General features: G+C 40.6%; 1 protein-coding gene and 1 non-coding gene across 3 annotated transcripts in view; both read left to right on the top strand.

Annotated features, from left to right (window-relative positions):
• The window catches only part of LOC126336659 (neither inactivation nor afterpotential protein C), a 340,870-nt gene that overhangs the window by 54,859 nt on the left and 269,140 nt on the right, over positions 1-16,871 (top strand). For both annotated transcript variants that reach the window (XM_050000600.1, XM_050000597.1), the window contains exon 5: positions 5,464-5,573. In XM_050000600.1, the coding sequence (XP_049856557.1) occupies positions 5,464-5,573 (110 nt within the window). The remainder of the gene's footprint in view (positions 1-5,463; positions 5,574-16,871) is intronic.
• Positions 15,350-15,423, top strand: Trnas-cga (transfer RNA serine (anticodon CGA)). The gene has a single exon. It is a non-coding gene; the product is annotated as a tRNA-Ser (tRNA).

The raw sequence follows: 16,871 nt of genomic DNA, 5'->3' as shown, positions 1-16,871 counted from the left end.
TGGGCAATATTATTTTCCAATATATGCTACTACCTTATCTTTCTTTCATGATACTCATGATTCCACGTGGTACATAGTCTTGATGGAGCCATTGTCTCTTCCGCATTAGATGTTATTTGTTTGTAATACAAAATGAAAGTTGTTTTTTTTTGATACCGTTCGCTGTATTATACGACGTGTTAGGAAATTTTCGTTACGAAGTTCTAGGACTTGTAGAGGGGAATGAGCACATTATGTTGTGAGTAGGAACCCATGTCCTGGAACGTCAGTCAACGACGCTACAGACCATCAAAGTTATAGGTGCAGGCACCTGTAAATGTATGTATATACAACGTGATTCCATGATGATGTTACAAACTTTCAATGATAATGGAGAAGGATAAATGTATCACTTTAAGGTAAGGGTCCCTGTACTGGAAAAGAACGAGTCGAAAGTTATAAGCGAAGCCAGTTCTCATACCTCTGACAGTGGAATACATGTACCGTTACTGTTGTTGCTAAGATTGTGAAGTAGGTAACTTCCAGAGGCGATACTAAACATGGGCTCTGTAATGCATACCTCAAGAGCTTTGAGTACTTGTTCGATAGAGGATACGTGTTTCACTGTAATGAAGATGAACAAGTGCGCATAGCTCCTGAGGTATCCATTTCAGAGCCCATGTTTGCTGGACATTTTTTCTTGTTTTGATGCATACTGTCGTCTCTGAAAGTTACCTACTCTGCAGTCTCAGAAACAACAGTGCCGGAACATGTATTCCATAGTCAGAGGTATCAGGATGGTTTTCGCTTGTGACTTTCGACACGTTCGTTTCAGAACGAAGGATCTTTACCTCAAATTGATGCATTTACCCATCTCCATCACTCTTGGACGTCTGTACCATCACAATGAATCACTATGTATATAGATACATTTACAGGTGCCAACACATATAATTTAGACATTCTGTACCGTCGTTGGATGACGTTTCCGCACATGGGTTCCTGATAAATATATTATGTACTCATTCTCTTCTACAAGTAACGTGAATTTCCGAACATCCTGTATGTTAAAGTTTTGATAGTGATATTCAATTTACTTCCCACAACTTCAAGCAATAATCGATGCTCGATGAGCTTCTTTTCAGTAGAGATTATTTTGTTATAGTGTGAATTGTTTTCCACCGATTTAGAAGCCAGCAAGAAAACTAATCGCTCTACCAGTTTGCCTGAGTAGACATCTGCTGACGATTTGTTAGAGACTATCTTCCAATCATGAATGTCATCACCCTCCTCTTCTTCCTCACGATAAACATCATCATCTTCCTCATCATAATCATCCTCTTCTTCTTCTTCTGCACCTTCTGCTTTCATAAATACATTGTTTATAGTATATTCAGCTTCGTCTGTCTCCTTTCGGAGTAGTTGTTCCAGTCTCAGAGAAGCGGTTCTGATGGAAAGTTAAAGTGCATGTTTGTTAAATTGCATCCTCTTCCCCCTGACAGAACAGATGTGATTCTTTGTATGCAACATTAGGCATTGTTGGATTAGGACCTGAAACAGAGTTATCTCCGTCCTGATATGTATGACACTCCGTCCTGATCCGTATGACACTACCTCTCAACAATGATCCATCACTTTTATTTAAGGGACCCTTAAAGATATGCATACATTTGTAACACCTCTTTGAATTTACATGCCTGTAGCGGAGATAGCATCACTTATGAGCATCGGTAGCTTTGAGAATTTTACCAAAATTTTGAAGATGTGTTACATAGCTGTTTTCAAGAAGCTTTAATTTTTAACAATATGCTATATAATCCTCCAATTCTCAGGTTTGCTACATTGTTAGTTATTAAATCGTCACCATCAATATCTGCCATTCTTGCTGATGGTTAAAATCTATTGCCGTATACAGTACCATGCGTTTTGTCTTTTGATTTAAAAAAAAAAAAAGATGCTTCCATTGACCCTCCGTCTCTTCTTCACCTCCACCGCGATCTTCCACATCATATTCACCTTCTTCTTCTTATTCTACAATATCTCTGCCTTCTGCTTTCATAGATATATCGTTGTTCTTTTTTTTCACCTTGGCCTATCTTCTTTCAAAACATCTGCCCCAGCAGTTAAGAAAGGGGTTTAAATGCTTTTTCGAGACCAGAGTCAGCTCCATCATGACTTTTTTGCTGCAAGGCTAGTTTCCTGCGGATAGTTCCTCGAGATTTCGACACCTGCATTTTTCGTGAACTTTCCTGTCCAACCGAATGGAGAGAATTATTGACAACTGCAGTGTTCAGTCACAACTGAACCAATCATAAGAAAACTTCTTGATTTATATACAGCGTTAGGCATTAGGCATTAGGTATTAGATTATGTATTGTGTATTACGCAATATGTGTTAGGTGTTTGGTGTTTTAAACAGTATTCTAACACCGAATGGGTGTCAGTTACTAGTTCTTAAATAGCATTGTATCATTGGAGATAGGTCTGCAGTAGTCTCATGTGTGATCAGTTCTTACGTACTTAGATTGACTTCATGCATGGTAGTCAGATAGAACTACTGTCGTTTACTGACCTACACTTTTCTTAGGTAGTGCCAACAAATGATTTCTGTGTGTTTTAATACGAAATATAAAGAATTTAAATGTGAAAATATTTAATTTAAAGTTACACTGTACTTGCAAAGAGTGCAAAATGTTACATATGATATAAATTTATCATGCTCGAATTTTCGAAGTGATCTACAATTAGACTTGTATATTTTCATAACGTTAGGTTTTAGCATTTACTGTTTAACATTTACTGTTGAGTATTTATAATTTAGCATTTAGCTTTTTGCGTTTGCCATTCACTGTTTACTATTGTGCGTATCTGTGTGTGAGGGAGAAAGACAATTAATTATTACTCTGTATGAGAGAGATTACAGATGCCTTTAAGCAGTTCCGTTTTTGTGATGTGAGGAACGCAGAGAGATGATTACTTTCCTTAAGGAGATCATAGGTGTGTTTAAGGAGTATAGTATGGAACACAAAGGCATCACATGTTTATAAGGACTGCAGTATTGACGTTTGATATTCAGAGAAATGCGTGTGTGCTTGCTGTTTTATATATGTAATTCATACCGTTGACCTTACAGTCATTTTAATATTTTGCAAGGGATATGCATGTGCACATAAATAAAGCATGCATTTAACCCTGGCACTACTTTAATCTTATGTCAGCGGTATATGACTTTTACAGAAATAATGCATATCTTTGACTTTACACTAGAGGTTACATATTTTTATAGTATATATAGGGTGTGCACATAAATAATGCGTATGTTTTACCCTGGTATTACTTTAATCTTATGTCAGAGGTGTTTGGCTTTTTCAGAAATAATGCATATCATCGACTTTAAACTAGGGGTTACACATTTTTATAACGTATATCTTGCGCCATTTTAGGGGGGGGAGAACAATTGAGAAGTTGGATTTTCTTGATTCGTAGGAGATAAGGACAAGGGAGGGAAGGGATGTGGATTCATGTGTAGGCCACATGTCTTATAATGTAATATGACACCATTTTTACTCATCATTTAAATACTATGCTCTAACTGGATGGAAAGAGGATGGTATTTTTAATTTGCCATTAACACAATTGGCTACCTCTACCACCTTGGACTTTTTCTTTGTTTCTTTCATTTTAATACTGTGCTGTGATTGACTGCAGATAATGGGGAGGAGGTGGGAGTTAGCTACACTTTCTTTTAATGGACTTTCATTTAATGTATTTTTTTCTTTTCGCTAGAATTATTTCTGGTTTTTGTTTTATTTATTTCCTGTGAGGCAACCAAGTGCCACAGAAGGTTGGCGTTTGCCAGCGCGGTCTAACCGCTGTTACACCTGCCGAGTGGGCTAAAAATGTTTAGTGAACGAGCTACACAACGCCACATACATGTTGTTTTTTGTTTTTTTAACAATAATGGTTATTAATTGCTTTTCTGGATTGATTGGATGAAAGTACCAAGAAAAGGACCAAGACCTTTTAATTAACTATTGAGCAAAATGTAACATCGATTTCACTGAAATATATTACACGCAACTTGAAATTTTTTACATAGTAATGATAGAAAAGAGATCGTAGTTAAATCTTTTTCTTAGTTGGCTCTCTGTTCTCGAAACAGATTTAATCCGCCTTTGAGAAAGAGTTATAGACAGAGAATCACTATATCTGGCGAATGGGACGGGACTATGAACTAGATGCTTTGTTTGGCGTCTGACTGTCTGTAACTTCTTCTCAATAGCAGGTTCAAACAATTCTGAGAAAAATCAGCTAAATCAGAAGAAGATAAACTGTGATCGCTTTTTCATCACTAGTATGTAAAAATAGTCAAATTATTTCTGCTGATGCATGATAGATTATAATGAACCTATGTTATATTTGGATTAGTGGAGCTAATTAATGTGTCTTACTCCTTTTCTTGATAACTTCCTCCAATCAATTCAATAAAAAATTAACTATCATTATTGTTCAAAAGCAACAAAGAACAACTTGTATGTGGTGTTGTGGATCGCGTCCTGTCAACATCTGTGGCCTTTGTGGCAGGTGCAACTGTGATGTACAGCAGATGAACCCCAGTCTGCCGTGATGGTCGCTCGCCTCACATGAAATAAAAAATGAATAAATAAAAAAAACTGTAACCGAGAATTTTCTTCCATTTTTTTTTTTTTTTTTGATGAACGTTGCACTGGTCTGGAAGATTAGACCCTAAAATCTGAGCCAGGCGAAGGGGTTGGGGGGATAGTGGAGGGAGGAGGTTAATTTATATTAGTTTCGTATAAGGCTGAGGAAGTGGGAGGAAACAATTCACAACTGGATAATCTGTGGATGCTAATCATCAAATATATTAACACTATCACTTTTTAACAGTTGCCTCCACCTACCTCACCCTACCAGACCCTTCTGAAATTTTCGGTAGCAAGGAGGATAGTGCCGAATGGCAGCATAGTTTTGGGTTTTCGTGACAAATGGCTATGGGTACACTTTTCCCCGGTCGATATCCATTTCATTTTGTGGCTTTCTTCAATCTGATACTCAATAAATATTTCTTCCCCTGTAACAAGGACAGAATGCAAGTTCCTTTCCCGAAGATTTTTTTCACTAGTGTGTGCATGTGGAAGGGGAGGGAGGGGGGGGGGGGGGAGGTTGTAGTTCGCTTCTGCTGTCCCACGTTGGTTATACGCACTTACAGACCTGTCACACTTCTCATGGTCTTTTTAATCGCCAGACCTGAACATGAGAGCGCAAGTGTCTATAAACGTTATTTTGTCTGTTTCGTAGTGCTACGTTTTCTTCTACATGATAAAAAGGTTTGTGGAGCAATTTCTTGATTCGGCATTTCAAGTTGAAATCCCGTTTACATTAGAGTGTTAGAACTAGTATTAAATGGATAACCTGTAGAAACGTAACTTATAGTTTCGGTATCACATGTTGCGTCATTTTCAGGCATTGTCGCATCTCCATGAACACAACGTGATGCACCGCGACGTCAAAGGCAGCAACATCCTCCTCACTAAGGAGGGTGAAGTCAAGCTCGTCGACTTCGGGCTGGCAAAGTGAGTAATCTGATTTCTTTAAGGCAGAACCATAGCGGCTCGGCTATCAAGTAGTGAAGAAGTTATTAATCATTTCAACTCTGCTTGACACTAGAGACAGTGTTTTGTAGTGACTCTATACGTTACCGAGGTTGACTGTCGGATGGCTAATGAATTGCTACAGTTTTTGTATTAAATACTCTTTACTTCATTACAGCCTAAAATCTCTGGTAAAACAATTTTTACTGTAGTTTTCATTATATACACACATCAAACAAAGTTTTGCATCACCTCGGTTTAGAGAGTTCCGCAACCTGTACAGAAAATTGGAATAGAGATCAACATAAATATCATTTCCACCCTTTTTATTGCTCATGAAAACGACACATTACATGTTGTACCACCATACAGCGAGAGCTTCAGAGGCTGCGGTCCAGACTGCTGTACACACCAGTACCTCTAATATCCAGTAGCACGTCGTCTTGCATTGATGCATGCCTGTATTCGTCGTGGCATACTATCCACAAATTCGTCAAGGCACTGTTGGTCCAGATTGTCCCACTCCTCAACGGCGATTCGCCGTATATCCATGGTTGGTGGGTCACGTCCTCCATGAACAGTCCTTTTCAATGTATGTCAGGCATGTTCGATATCTGGCCGCGGTGGCCGAGCGGCACTAGCCGCTTCAGTCCGGAACCGCGCGACTGCTACGGTCGCAGGTTCGCATCCTGCCTAGTGCATGGATGTGTGTGATGTCCTTAGGTTAGTTAGGTTTAAGTAGTTCTAAGTTCTAGGGGACTAATGACCTCCGCTGTTATGTCCTATAGTGCTCAGAGCCATTTGAATCATGTTCGATAAGGTTCATGATGTCTGGAGAACATGCTGGCCACTCTAGTCGACCGATGTCGTTATGCTAAAGGAATTCATTCACAAGATGTGCACGATGGGAGCGCGAATTGTCGTCCATGAAGACGAATTCCTCGCCAATATGAAGCCGATATGGTTGCACTATCGGTCGGAGGATGGCATTCACATATCGTACAGCCGTTACGGCGCCTTCCATGACCATCAGCGGCGTACGTCGGCCCCATATAATACCACCCCAAAACAGCAGGGAGCATCCACGTTGCTGCACGAGCTGGACCATGTGTCTAAGGCGTTCAGCCTGACCGTATTGCCTCCAAACATGTCTCCGACGATTGTTTGGTTGAAGGCATATGCGACACTCATCTGTGAAGATGCCAGTCCTGATCGGTCCATTCGGCATGTTACTGGAGCCATCTGTGTCGCACTGCATGGTGTCGTGGTTGCAAAGATGGACCTCGCCATGGATGTCGTGAGTGAAGTTGTGCATCATGCAGCCTATTGGGCACAGTTTGAGTCGTAACACGACGTCCTGTGGCTGCACGAAAAGCATTATTCAACATGGTGATGTTGCTGTCAAAGTTCCTCCGAGCCATAATCCGTAGGTAGCGGTCATCCATTGCAGTAGTAGACCTTGGGCTGCCTGAGCGAGGCATGTCATCGACAGTTCCTGTCTCTCTGTACCTCCTCCATGTCCCAACAACATCGCTTTGGTTCACACCGAGACGCCTGGACACTCCCCTTGTTGAGAGCCCTTCCTAGCAAAAAGTAACAATGCGGACGCTAACGAAATGCGGTATTGACCGTCTAGGCATGGTTGAACTACAGACAACACGAGCCGTGTACCTCCTTCCTGGTGGAATGACTGGAACTGATCGGCTGTCGGCCCCCTTCCATCTAATAGGCACTGCTCATGCATGGATGTTTACATCTTATGGTGGGTTTAATGACATCTCTCAACAGTCCAAGGGACTGTGTCTGTGATACAGCATCTATCGTCAACGTCTATCTTCAGGAGATCCGGGAACCAGGTGGATGCAAAACTTTCTTTGATTTGTGTATATTGCCAATATACACACATCAAAAAATATTGCCCATAATTTTATTTTTTACAGAGAACCATGTACTAGTCTATTCACTTACTTAGCATCACAAAAAGTTAATCTCGTAATACACAGCCCACTGGCGTATATTTGGAGGATTTACAATTAAGTTGCACCAGGTCCATTAAAGCCAATTTTCAGCTTAAGACTGGATAGCGGAAGCGCTCGAATTAAATAACCATACTATTTAAATCGTTTCCAGGGTTGAGTTATGTGTAACGTTTAAGTGGACTAATAACCCATATTGTATCTAGTAACTCATTACAGTCATTGCTTGGAAGGATAAAATTTGACAGTGTACCAGATTTGGTTCAGTTTCTCTCCGAAACGTTGAGGAATGTATATGACATGAGTTTTATTATCTATTTTCGTTTTATACCTCAAAGTATAAAAATCTCTTTCCTGTTACATTAACACACAGAATTTTCATAGACTCAGTTTGCATAGAAGTGGTGCTTATAAAGCGCTTCGCTCAAATGTATGTTGCAGTATTTCTTACCATTCTGGTCACGAGTAGTGTCATCGATGCGATGCCATCGTCACTGTTAGCCTGTAACGTCATATCGGTGGAACGAGTGTTCAAATGTAGTGGAATGCTTTTGAAATTACCCATTATGGTAGGAGTGATTTCATACCGTTTATCTTCTACACTTTACTTATCTTCTAGGCTGATGTAGTAAATCTTAAAACACATTTGAAAAAGTCTCCAAAGATCTTCCTTGTCTTTTCATTTCAGATTAGTGTCTCGAAACGACAGTTTCTTTGAATTCGATCATTACGGATGAGCATTCTTCAAATTTCAGCCACCCTTTATACATCTAATTTACAGGCTGTTGTTGTGCATCCTCTTTCCTGTTGGTTAAGGAGTTTTTCAAAGTTTTGGTGGTTGCTGATTCATTTAGGTTTATTACTCCTGGCTGAATTAACAATCTTCACCAGTCCTCCGTCACATAAAGGTATTGTTCCTTTTTATTACTTTTTCTATTATGTCGAAGGCAGAGCTGTTCGGCAAGGATGGACGTCCAGGCTCTAGGAACTTCAACGCCACATACCGTATTTTTACATCAGGAGTTTGAGCTAGTTTTACCTGAGTTAGGGCTGTTTTAATGTTACGAATTTGCCCTGCTCATTAGTCTAAAAACTGAAACACACATGTGAAGTTTTGCGAATTCTCTCTTCAATTCTTGCTGATATAAGAAGCTGTTGGCATATTTTAAGTTACTACCACTTCATAAAACTATCAAGTACAAGTGCAATTGCCCGTCGTTGTGGCCGAGCTGTTCTAGGCACTTCAGTCCGGAAGCGTGCTGATGCTACGGTCGCAGGTTCGAATCCTGCCTCGGGCATGGATGTGTGTGATGACCTTAGGTTAGTTAGGTTTAAGTAGTTCTAAGTTCTAGGGGACTGATGACCTCAGATGTTAAGTCCCATAGTGCTTAGAGCCATTTGAACCATTTTTTACAAGTGCAACTATTGATTTACAGACTTTTTAAACTGAAAAGATACATCACGAATCTGTAGGTGTCTTAAAACAAGGATTTTGTGGACCTGATTCATTATAACTTTGTAATTCTCTTTATTTCTAAGAGACAGAGGTGTAATGCCACCGTGTGCATGAAAATATATTTATGGACTTGGTTTAATATTACATTGAACAGAAACTTTTTTTTTACTGTACAGTGGTAGATTGTATTCAGAAATAGCCAAAATAGGACTTGGTCCACTTTAACTCGGAATCCTCCCTTTCGCACTCATCATATGAAAAAATATCTCGTTTCTTCTCCTTTCGAATCGTTATCTTTCTACTAGGAACATGAAGTGCAGTGCGCTGTCAATAGAAAACAAAATGTCAGCTATATAACTTTCTAGTAATGATCAAGTATGTGTTCTCATATTGTGCTCTCTGTCATCGAATTAAAAATATTCCGTAAGCAACAATTCATGCGCAGAGGGACGAGATTGTATATTTGCAAAACTATCAAGAATCGAATTTTTCTTTGGAATTTTGTTAGAATGGGTTGACGTTTCTTTGAAGCGCTAAATTACATGACTACGAGTATAATCACAAAGGTAGCAGCTATTCTTCTTTTTGAAACGCGATGAATCCAGAAGCGATAAAATATACAAAAATATATTTTAAGCACCCACTAAATTTTTCCCCTGCTTGATTAAACTGTGGAGTACTACTGTCGCTTTAGACAAATTTTTACTTGGCTTTTCTTGTGGTGTAAAGTGAATTAATTCTGGCATAAAATTCGCTGTTTACAGTTGCGAGTGGCCACAGTTACAAATTGAAAAAAAAAACACAATTGCCACAAAAACAGCTATCGTATTGAGGCAGTCAGTATTAATGCAGCCACAAGATTACATTAATCTTATTAGAAAAATACCTTAATTTAATACATCGTCTATCGCTATTTACGAATTCACAAATTTACAGGAATAAAACTGTTTCAGTTTTTCTTTGAGACAGGAACGAATTCGGACCGTTGATACATTACCCCTCGATGATAGCTAAATTTTTGACAGGGTACGTCCGTCTCAGATCTGGCTAACTGAAAACAATATCAGTTTAAAAGAAAGGCAATGAATGTCTGTTAATTTGTATATAAACGGAACATACACAACAACAAAGTCCCCACGCATGAACAACTTATCGCTGGCAATCTCGGCAATTATATGGTCCGCAGTGGCAAACCTTCTCTGTACCTATCACTCAAGGGGCATCTATCGAACTATTTCAACTAGTAATTTGAGAGCTAAATTGACTTGAAGATCTGATATGGAAAATTAGCTGCTATGCTCAGTACCAGTGACAAGCTCTATATAGGAAAAGTACGGTCAACTTTTTCTCCCTCGCTTCCACTTTAGGCCATATTAGACTCACCGGTTACGTGTGTAGTTTAGGACTTGGTGTGCTTTGTCTAAAATTCAGAGCGGAAGAATGCCACAGTACTGTGCTTTCCGCTGCACTTCTCGAGATCAGAACGGACGGAAACTTTTATAAGACTGTTGCTTTAGGGACAGACGCGGCAAAAAGAATTTTTATGTATTACAGTAAATCATGTTAATAAGATTTAAGTGATTATACCATCTAACGAAGAGCTATAATGTTTTAATTTGTACAAATTGACGAAAACTTACTCCGTAACGGTATGAGATTCAATTCTTCACATGTCGCTACATTTTACTTGTCTGCATATAGTTGAAACGCTCATGTAACACACCTGATTGTTGTTTCATTTCGTTTTGAAGTTATTGTTCAGTTCTCGAAGTCTACTTCTCGGTATTATCATTCATTTACTGTCGTCAGTGTATCTTAACAGCACTAAATAAATAAAATAAAGTAAAATTAAATAAAATAAAATATGACTAAAGAGGTATAAAGACATTAAAATGTAACTTGAACATAAAAGTGATTTTTTTTATCTTTGCCACTTACGGCCGTTTGTATGCGAGGCAAAGCAATTTCAAACGGAAATACTATGCGCAATGTGCGGAACTCAATGTTCGTTGTATATTTTTGCAGAAAGTTCAGAAGTGAACTGTAGATGGTTAGTGTAACTACCACAGTGTATTCCCAACAAGTATTTCGGCCTGTTATCTATCAAGCAAGACTACTGTGAATTATTCATGCTTGTGTGATACGTCTGTATAGAGCATACCGTTCACTGCATGACCGTTATCCCTAAGGCATTTATGTTCTGCAGAAAGCTGTTGTTCAGCAAAATTTCTTTGATAAAAATACAACAGTACAATCACACACATTGTGAATAATACACTGTTACTCTGTCTCAGTGAAAAATCAGAGATTATGAAACCATCGCAAGAAGCAATCCTGCAGGAGAAAACTTTTAATCTGATCTCTTAAATAGAACTTGATGCCTGAGGGACATGGTTTCTGTACTGGCAAATGGTATGTTTTAGGTAGTAGAATTGTGATATTTTTCCTGCAGTTTCGATTTTTTCGCTCCAAAATGATGTTTTTCGGCGTGTTATTTTTCAGCTTTTTCCTGCTATTGCTGAGGATTTTAGATGATCAGTTTAAAAAAATGGTTCAAATGGCTCTGAGCACTATGGGACTTAACATCTGAGGTCATCAGCCCCCTAGGACGTTGTTGTTGTTGTTGTGGTCTTCAGTCCTGAGACTGGTTTGATGCACCTCTCCATGCTACTCTATCCTGTGCAAGCTTCTTCATCTCCTAGTACCTACTGCAACCTACATCCTTCTGGATCTGCTCAGTGTATTCATCTCTTGGTCTCCCTCTACGATTTTTACCCTCCACGCTGCCCTCCAATACTAAATTGCTGATCCCTTGATGCCTCAGAACATGGAACTACTTAAACCTAGCTAACCTAAGGAGGCAGGATTCGAACCTGCGGCAGTCGCGCGGTTACAGACTGAAGCGCGTAAAACAGCTCGGCCAGAACGGCCGGCATCAGTTTAAAGCTACATACGATATATCTAGGCACTTGGAAGCGCTACCACAACACGACCGTCGAAATTTAAAACTACCGCTGTTAATATGCACAGACTGGTGTTTATCCTCGTCGACACGTTTTGCTTACATTTTTTGTTTCTGAGAATTTGAGATGTTCAGTTTTATGCAAACGCCCTACCTTAGGAGTACATAATGTACTCGAACACGCTTCTGTAATACGCTGGCGGAAAAAAAAATCACAACACCAAGAAAGAGTTGTGCGTCACAAGCGAAAGTTGGTAGGCGTGTTTCTACGTCAGAAGGATGATGACGTCTATTCATATTGTCCTCTAGTCGCACAAGACTGGCGCTAGAACACCACCATGAGGACGCAAATCAGGTTTGCTTTAAATACACGCTGTAACGGTAGTGAGCGTAAGTTATTTTTGAGATTGGACTTGGTGAATTGATGGCTGTCAAGAATGCCTCTAAGGCGCGCAAAGACGACATTATCAACACCTCATTTAGTTTGAACAAGGTCGTGTAACAGAACTACCAGAAGCTCGATGCTCCTCCTGCGATATTGTAGAAAGACTTGGCAGGAATGTAGTCTCTGTAAATGAGTGCTGGCGGCTGTGGTCACGAAAACGTACGGTCGCAAGAAGTCCGGGCTCCAGATGGCCACGTGACACTACCGAGAGGAAGGACCATCGTGTTCAGCTTGTAGCTCTGGCCTATCGCACTGCATCTGCAGCAGAAATCTGAGCAGCACTTGGTACCATCGTGACACAGCGAACGGTTACAAATCGGTTACTTCAAGGACAACTCCGAACCAGACGTCCTTTACCACGTATTCCAGTGACCCCAAACAACAGCCAACTGCGACCTCGGTAGCGTCAAGCGAGAGCTCATTGGAGAGCAGGGTGGAGGTCAGTTTCTGATGCGAAGCCGGTCCTCTCTCGGTGGCAATGATGGCTGTGTCTTGGTTAGGAGGATGCCAGACGGGGGCCTGTAACCACCATGTCTATGCACTAGACACACCGGACCTACCGCACCTACACCTGGAGTTGTAGTTTGGGGTGCGATTTCATGATAGCAAGAGCACTCTCGTGGTTATCCCACGCTCCCTCATTCCAAAATTGTATGTGAATCTGGTGATTCGACCTGTCGTGCTATTCATAAACAGCATTCCAGGGATTGTTTTCCAACTGGATAACCCTCGCCCACATAGTGCTGTTGTAAACCAACATGCTCTACAGCGAGCACAGACAGGGTTATTTGGTAAGCGTGATAGCGTTACGGAGATGCTTAGCAAACTCAAGTGGCAGAGTCTGAAAGAGAGGCGCTCTGCATCGCGTTGTAGCTGTCCACGTTTCGAGAAGGAGCGTTTCTGGATGAGGTATCGAATATATTGCTTCCCCCTACTTATACCTCCCGAGGAGATCACGAATGTAAAATTAGAGAGATTCGAGCGCGCACGGAGGCTCTCCGGTAGTCGTTCTTCCCGCGAACCATACGCGACTGGAACAGGAAAGGGAGGTATGACAGTGGAACGTAAAGTGCCCTCCGCCACACACCGTTGGGTGGCTTGCGGAGTATAAATTTAGATGTAGATGTAGAGTCGATATGTTGCCTTCGGCTCCTAGATCACCAGATCAGTCTCCAATCGAGCACATATTGTACATCATCGGACGACGACTCCATCATTAACTGTCCCTGTATTGACCATCCAAGCGCAACAGGAATGGAACTCCATCCCACAAACCGACATCCGGCACCTGTAAAACACAATGCATGCACATTTATTTTCATGCATTCAATATTTTGGTGGTTACACAGGTTATTAATGTACCAGCATTTCACATTCGCAATGGCTTATCTCGCGCTTACGTTAACCTGTGATTTTGCAATGTCTATCACTTAAATAAGTTACCTAGGCAATTGCATTCCCGAAACTTCATTAGTCTACATCAATTATTTTTTGATGTTGCTACTTTATTTACGTCAGTTTAAAAATAGCTAAATACACTTTGTGGGCATCGGATGACTATCCACATGATGGGCCCAAAATGCCTGCAGCAGCCAAAGTGACCACACTTTTCCTACACAGAAGTTTAGGTGGACCCAATAGCAGTGTCCTGTTGCGGGTTCGAGATGCCTCCTTACCTTTTTCGCTATCTAAATCAACTGCGTTTCTCCCAAGATACAAAAGTAGTTCACAACGGTTATTTGTTTATTTTAAGAACAAATGTCCTAGCAACAATATTTACTAGCAAATCACATCTTAATTTAGGTATAAATGCTTCACTTGACGAATATGAAAAATACTTATTGAATCGCCACCGTACTATTTCTGTCGCGTCATACTAACAAAGCCAATGAAAGTTTTTAGGCGATATCAGGTTCGCAAAAAGCTACTAAGCAAAACTAGCTTTGTGCTGTATGAATATGACTAGCAACCTCGTTTTTAAGGTCAAACATTTGTGAGAAGATGTATGATTCATAGAAGTCATCCACGCAGCTAAACCAGCTTCCTTCAAGTTACTAACTAAACTGAAATCTCTACTGAGTAGTAAGAACTCTAGAGCTGGTTTGAGTCAAATAAATTTCTTGTGAGATTATTGTAGTCCGGCTTAGTTCGCTTTGTGCAGTATGCTAGTTTATACAGAGATCATGTGAAAATACCCGTACAATCAGTTTAGCATCACATACATTGAAAATGGGCAACAAGTGTATGTTATCGAAGGTTGGAAGAGAAAATTATGACAGCCGTGTGACACGTTGAGTTGTCCTGCCATCCTGCATTTAGGGGTGGATATGGTCCAAAAGGCTAGACGATTACCTACGTTGATACATTTTGCATTCCAGAATGACGAGTTCACCCATGTAATGTCCACGAAAAGGTCCCCAGACTATAACTCTCCCTCCTCCGGCCTGTACACTTCCGACAATTGTTACAGGTGGCTCGCTTTTAGATGTTTCACGTCGATGGAGCATAAAACGTGATTCTTCTGAAAATTTCACTTGTCACCACTCAGTGGAAGTGCAGTTGCGGTTTTGATGTGCAAATTCCAGCCTTCGTCACCGATGAACAGTAACCAGCATCCAGAATGAGCTTTTCACTCTGCAGCGGTGTGTGCGCTGATATGAAACTTCCTGGCAGATTAAAACTGTGTGCCCGACCGAGACTCGAGCTCCAGGAAGTTTCATATCAACACACACTCCACTGCTGAGGGAAAATCTCATTCTGGAAACATCCCCTAGGCTGTGGCTAAGCCATGTCTCCGCAATATCCTTTCTTTCAGGAGTGCTAGTTCTGAAAGATTCGCAGGAGAGCTTCTGTAAAGTTTGGAAGGTAGAAGGCGAGGTACTGGCAGAAGTAAAGCTGTGAGGACGGGGCGTGAGTCAAGCTTGGGTAGCTCAGTTGGTAGAGCACTTGCCCGCGAAAGGCAAAGGTCCCGAGTTCGAGTCTCGGTCCGGACACAGTTTTAACCTGCCAGGAAATTTCAGTAACCAGCATGGTTGCATGAATCATGTGCTCGCTGCGGAGGCCCATACGCAGCAACGTTCGCTGAACGGTCGTTCAGGAGACACTGTAGGTAGCCCTTTTGCTGATCTGAGAGGGTAGTTGCTCAACAGTTGCACCTCTACCGCAACTGCCGTCAACCAGTATATATAAGGCTCATCTTCGCTACTGTGAAACACATTTTTTACTGCAAAAGTGCTCATAGCTCTTAAGGTATGCATTTTAGAACCCATGCTTAATGGACGTTTTTCCCCGTTTTGGTCCATACTACCACCTCCTCAAAGAGACTGCAGTAGAAGAGATTTGTTTTACCGTATCGAAAATGAACAAGAGCTCATGACTCTTAAGGTATGCATTTTAGAACCGACGTTCACTAGACTTTTTTTGTTTTGATGTAAGGAACATGTCCTCTAAGTCTGTAAAGGATATTTAGTTACACTCTGTATACAGCGTGTTTCAAAAGTGATGATCAGTATTAAAGGATATGACAGGATTGATCATTCGAAGCAAAACAGTCAACTAAAATAGGTTCTAAAACATATGTCTTAAGAGCTATGAGTAATTCTTGGTCTTTGATACTGTGAAATAAATGTCTTCTGCTACAAGCTCTTTGCTGCCGATATTTTGGGAAGTAGTAGTATGGATCAGAACAAGAAAAAAACGTCCTGTAAGAATGTGCTGTAAAATGCATGCCTTAAAAGTCATGAGCACATGTTCATTAGAAGAGGTATGTTTTAAAGTAGCGCAGATGAACAAGTGCTCACAGCTCTCAAAGTATGCATTTCAGATCGCATGTTTCCTGGGCACTTTTTTCTTGTTTTGGTCCATATTACCATTTCCCAAAATATGGAAAGCGTAGAGCTTGTAGGAGAAGAGATTTCTTTCAAAACATCGAAGATTAAAAATTGCTCATAGCTCTTAAGGTATGCATGTTTACTTAACTTCTTTTTCTTTCGAATGATAATTCCTGTCATATCCCTGAATATTAACCATTACTTCTGAAACACCCTGTATACCGAGCGTCTCTCCTATGGGTCGCCGTGCGGCATTAGCCGAGGCGCTGCAGTCATGGACTGTGCGGCAGGTCCCATACGAGGTTCGAACCCTCTAGGAAAATTTAGGTTAAGTAGTGTGTAAGCTTAGGGACTGATAACCTTATCAGTTAAGTCCTATAAGATTTCACACACATTTTTTCCTATGGGTCGTCTTTTGCATTTTACCTGCCGTTTTAGCAGATATTCGCAAATTCTGTTTATCAACGTGTATCTGCAGTCAGCGCAAACAAAGACTGCTGATCATATCTTTCATAAGGTGCCAAATGTCGATAGAAAGCTTCGGTTCGTTTACCGTTACAACGAAAATCATTTTTAAATCGAAATTTTACGTGCTCATTCCCTAGACCAGT

This window comes from Schistocerca gregaria, chromosome 2, assembly GCF_023897955.1.
Source record: "Schistocerca gregaria isolate iqSchGreg1 chromosome 2, iqSchGreg1.2, whole genome shotgun sequence".
Lineage (NCBI taxonomy): Eukaryota > Metazoa > Arthropoda > Insecta > Orthoptera > Acrididae > Schistocerca > Schistocerca gregaria.
The sequence above is the reverse complement of the archived record's forward strand: the minus strand, read 5'-3'. Positions and strand labels throughout refer to the sequence as shown.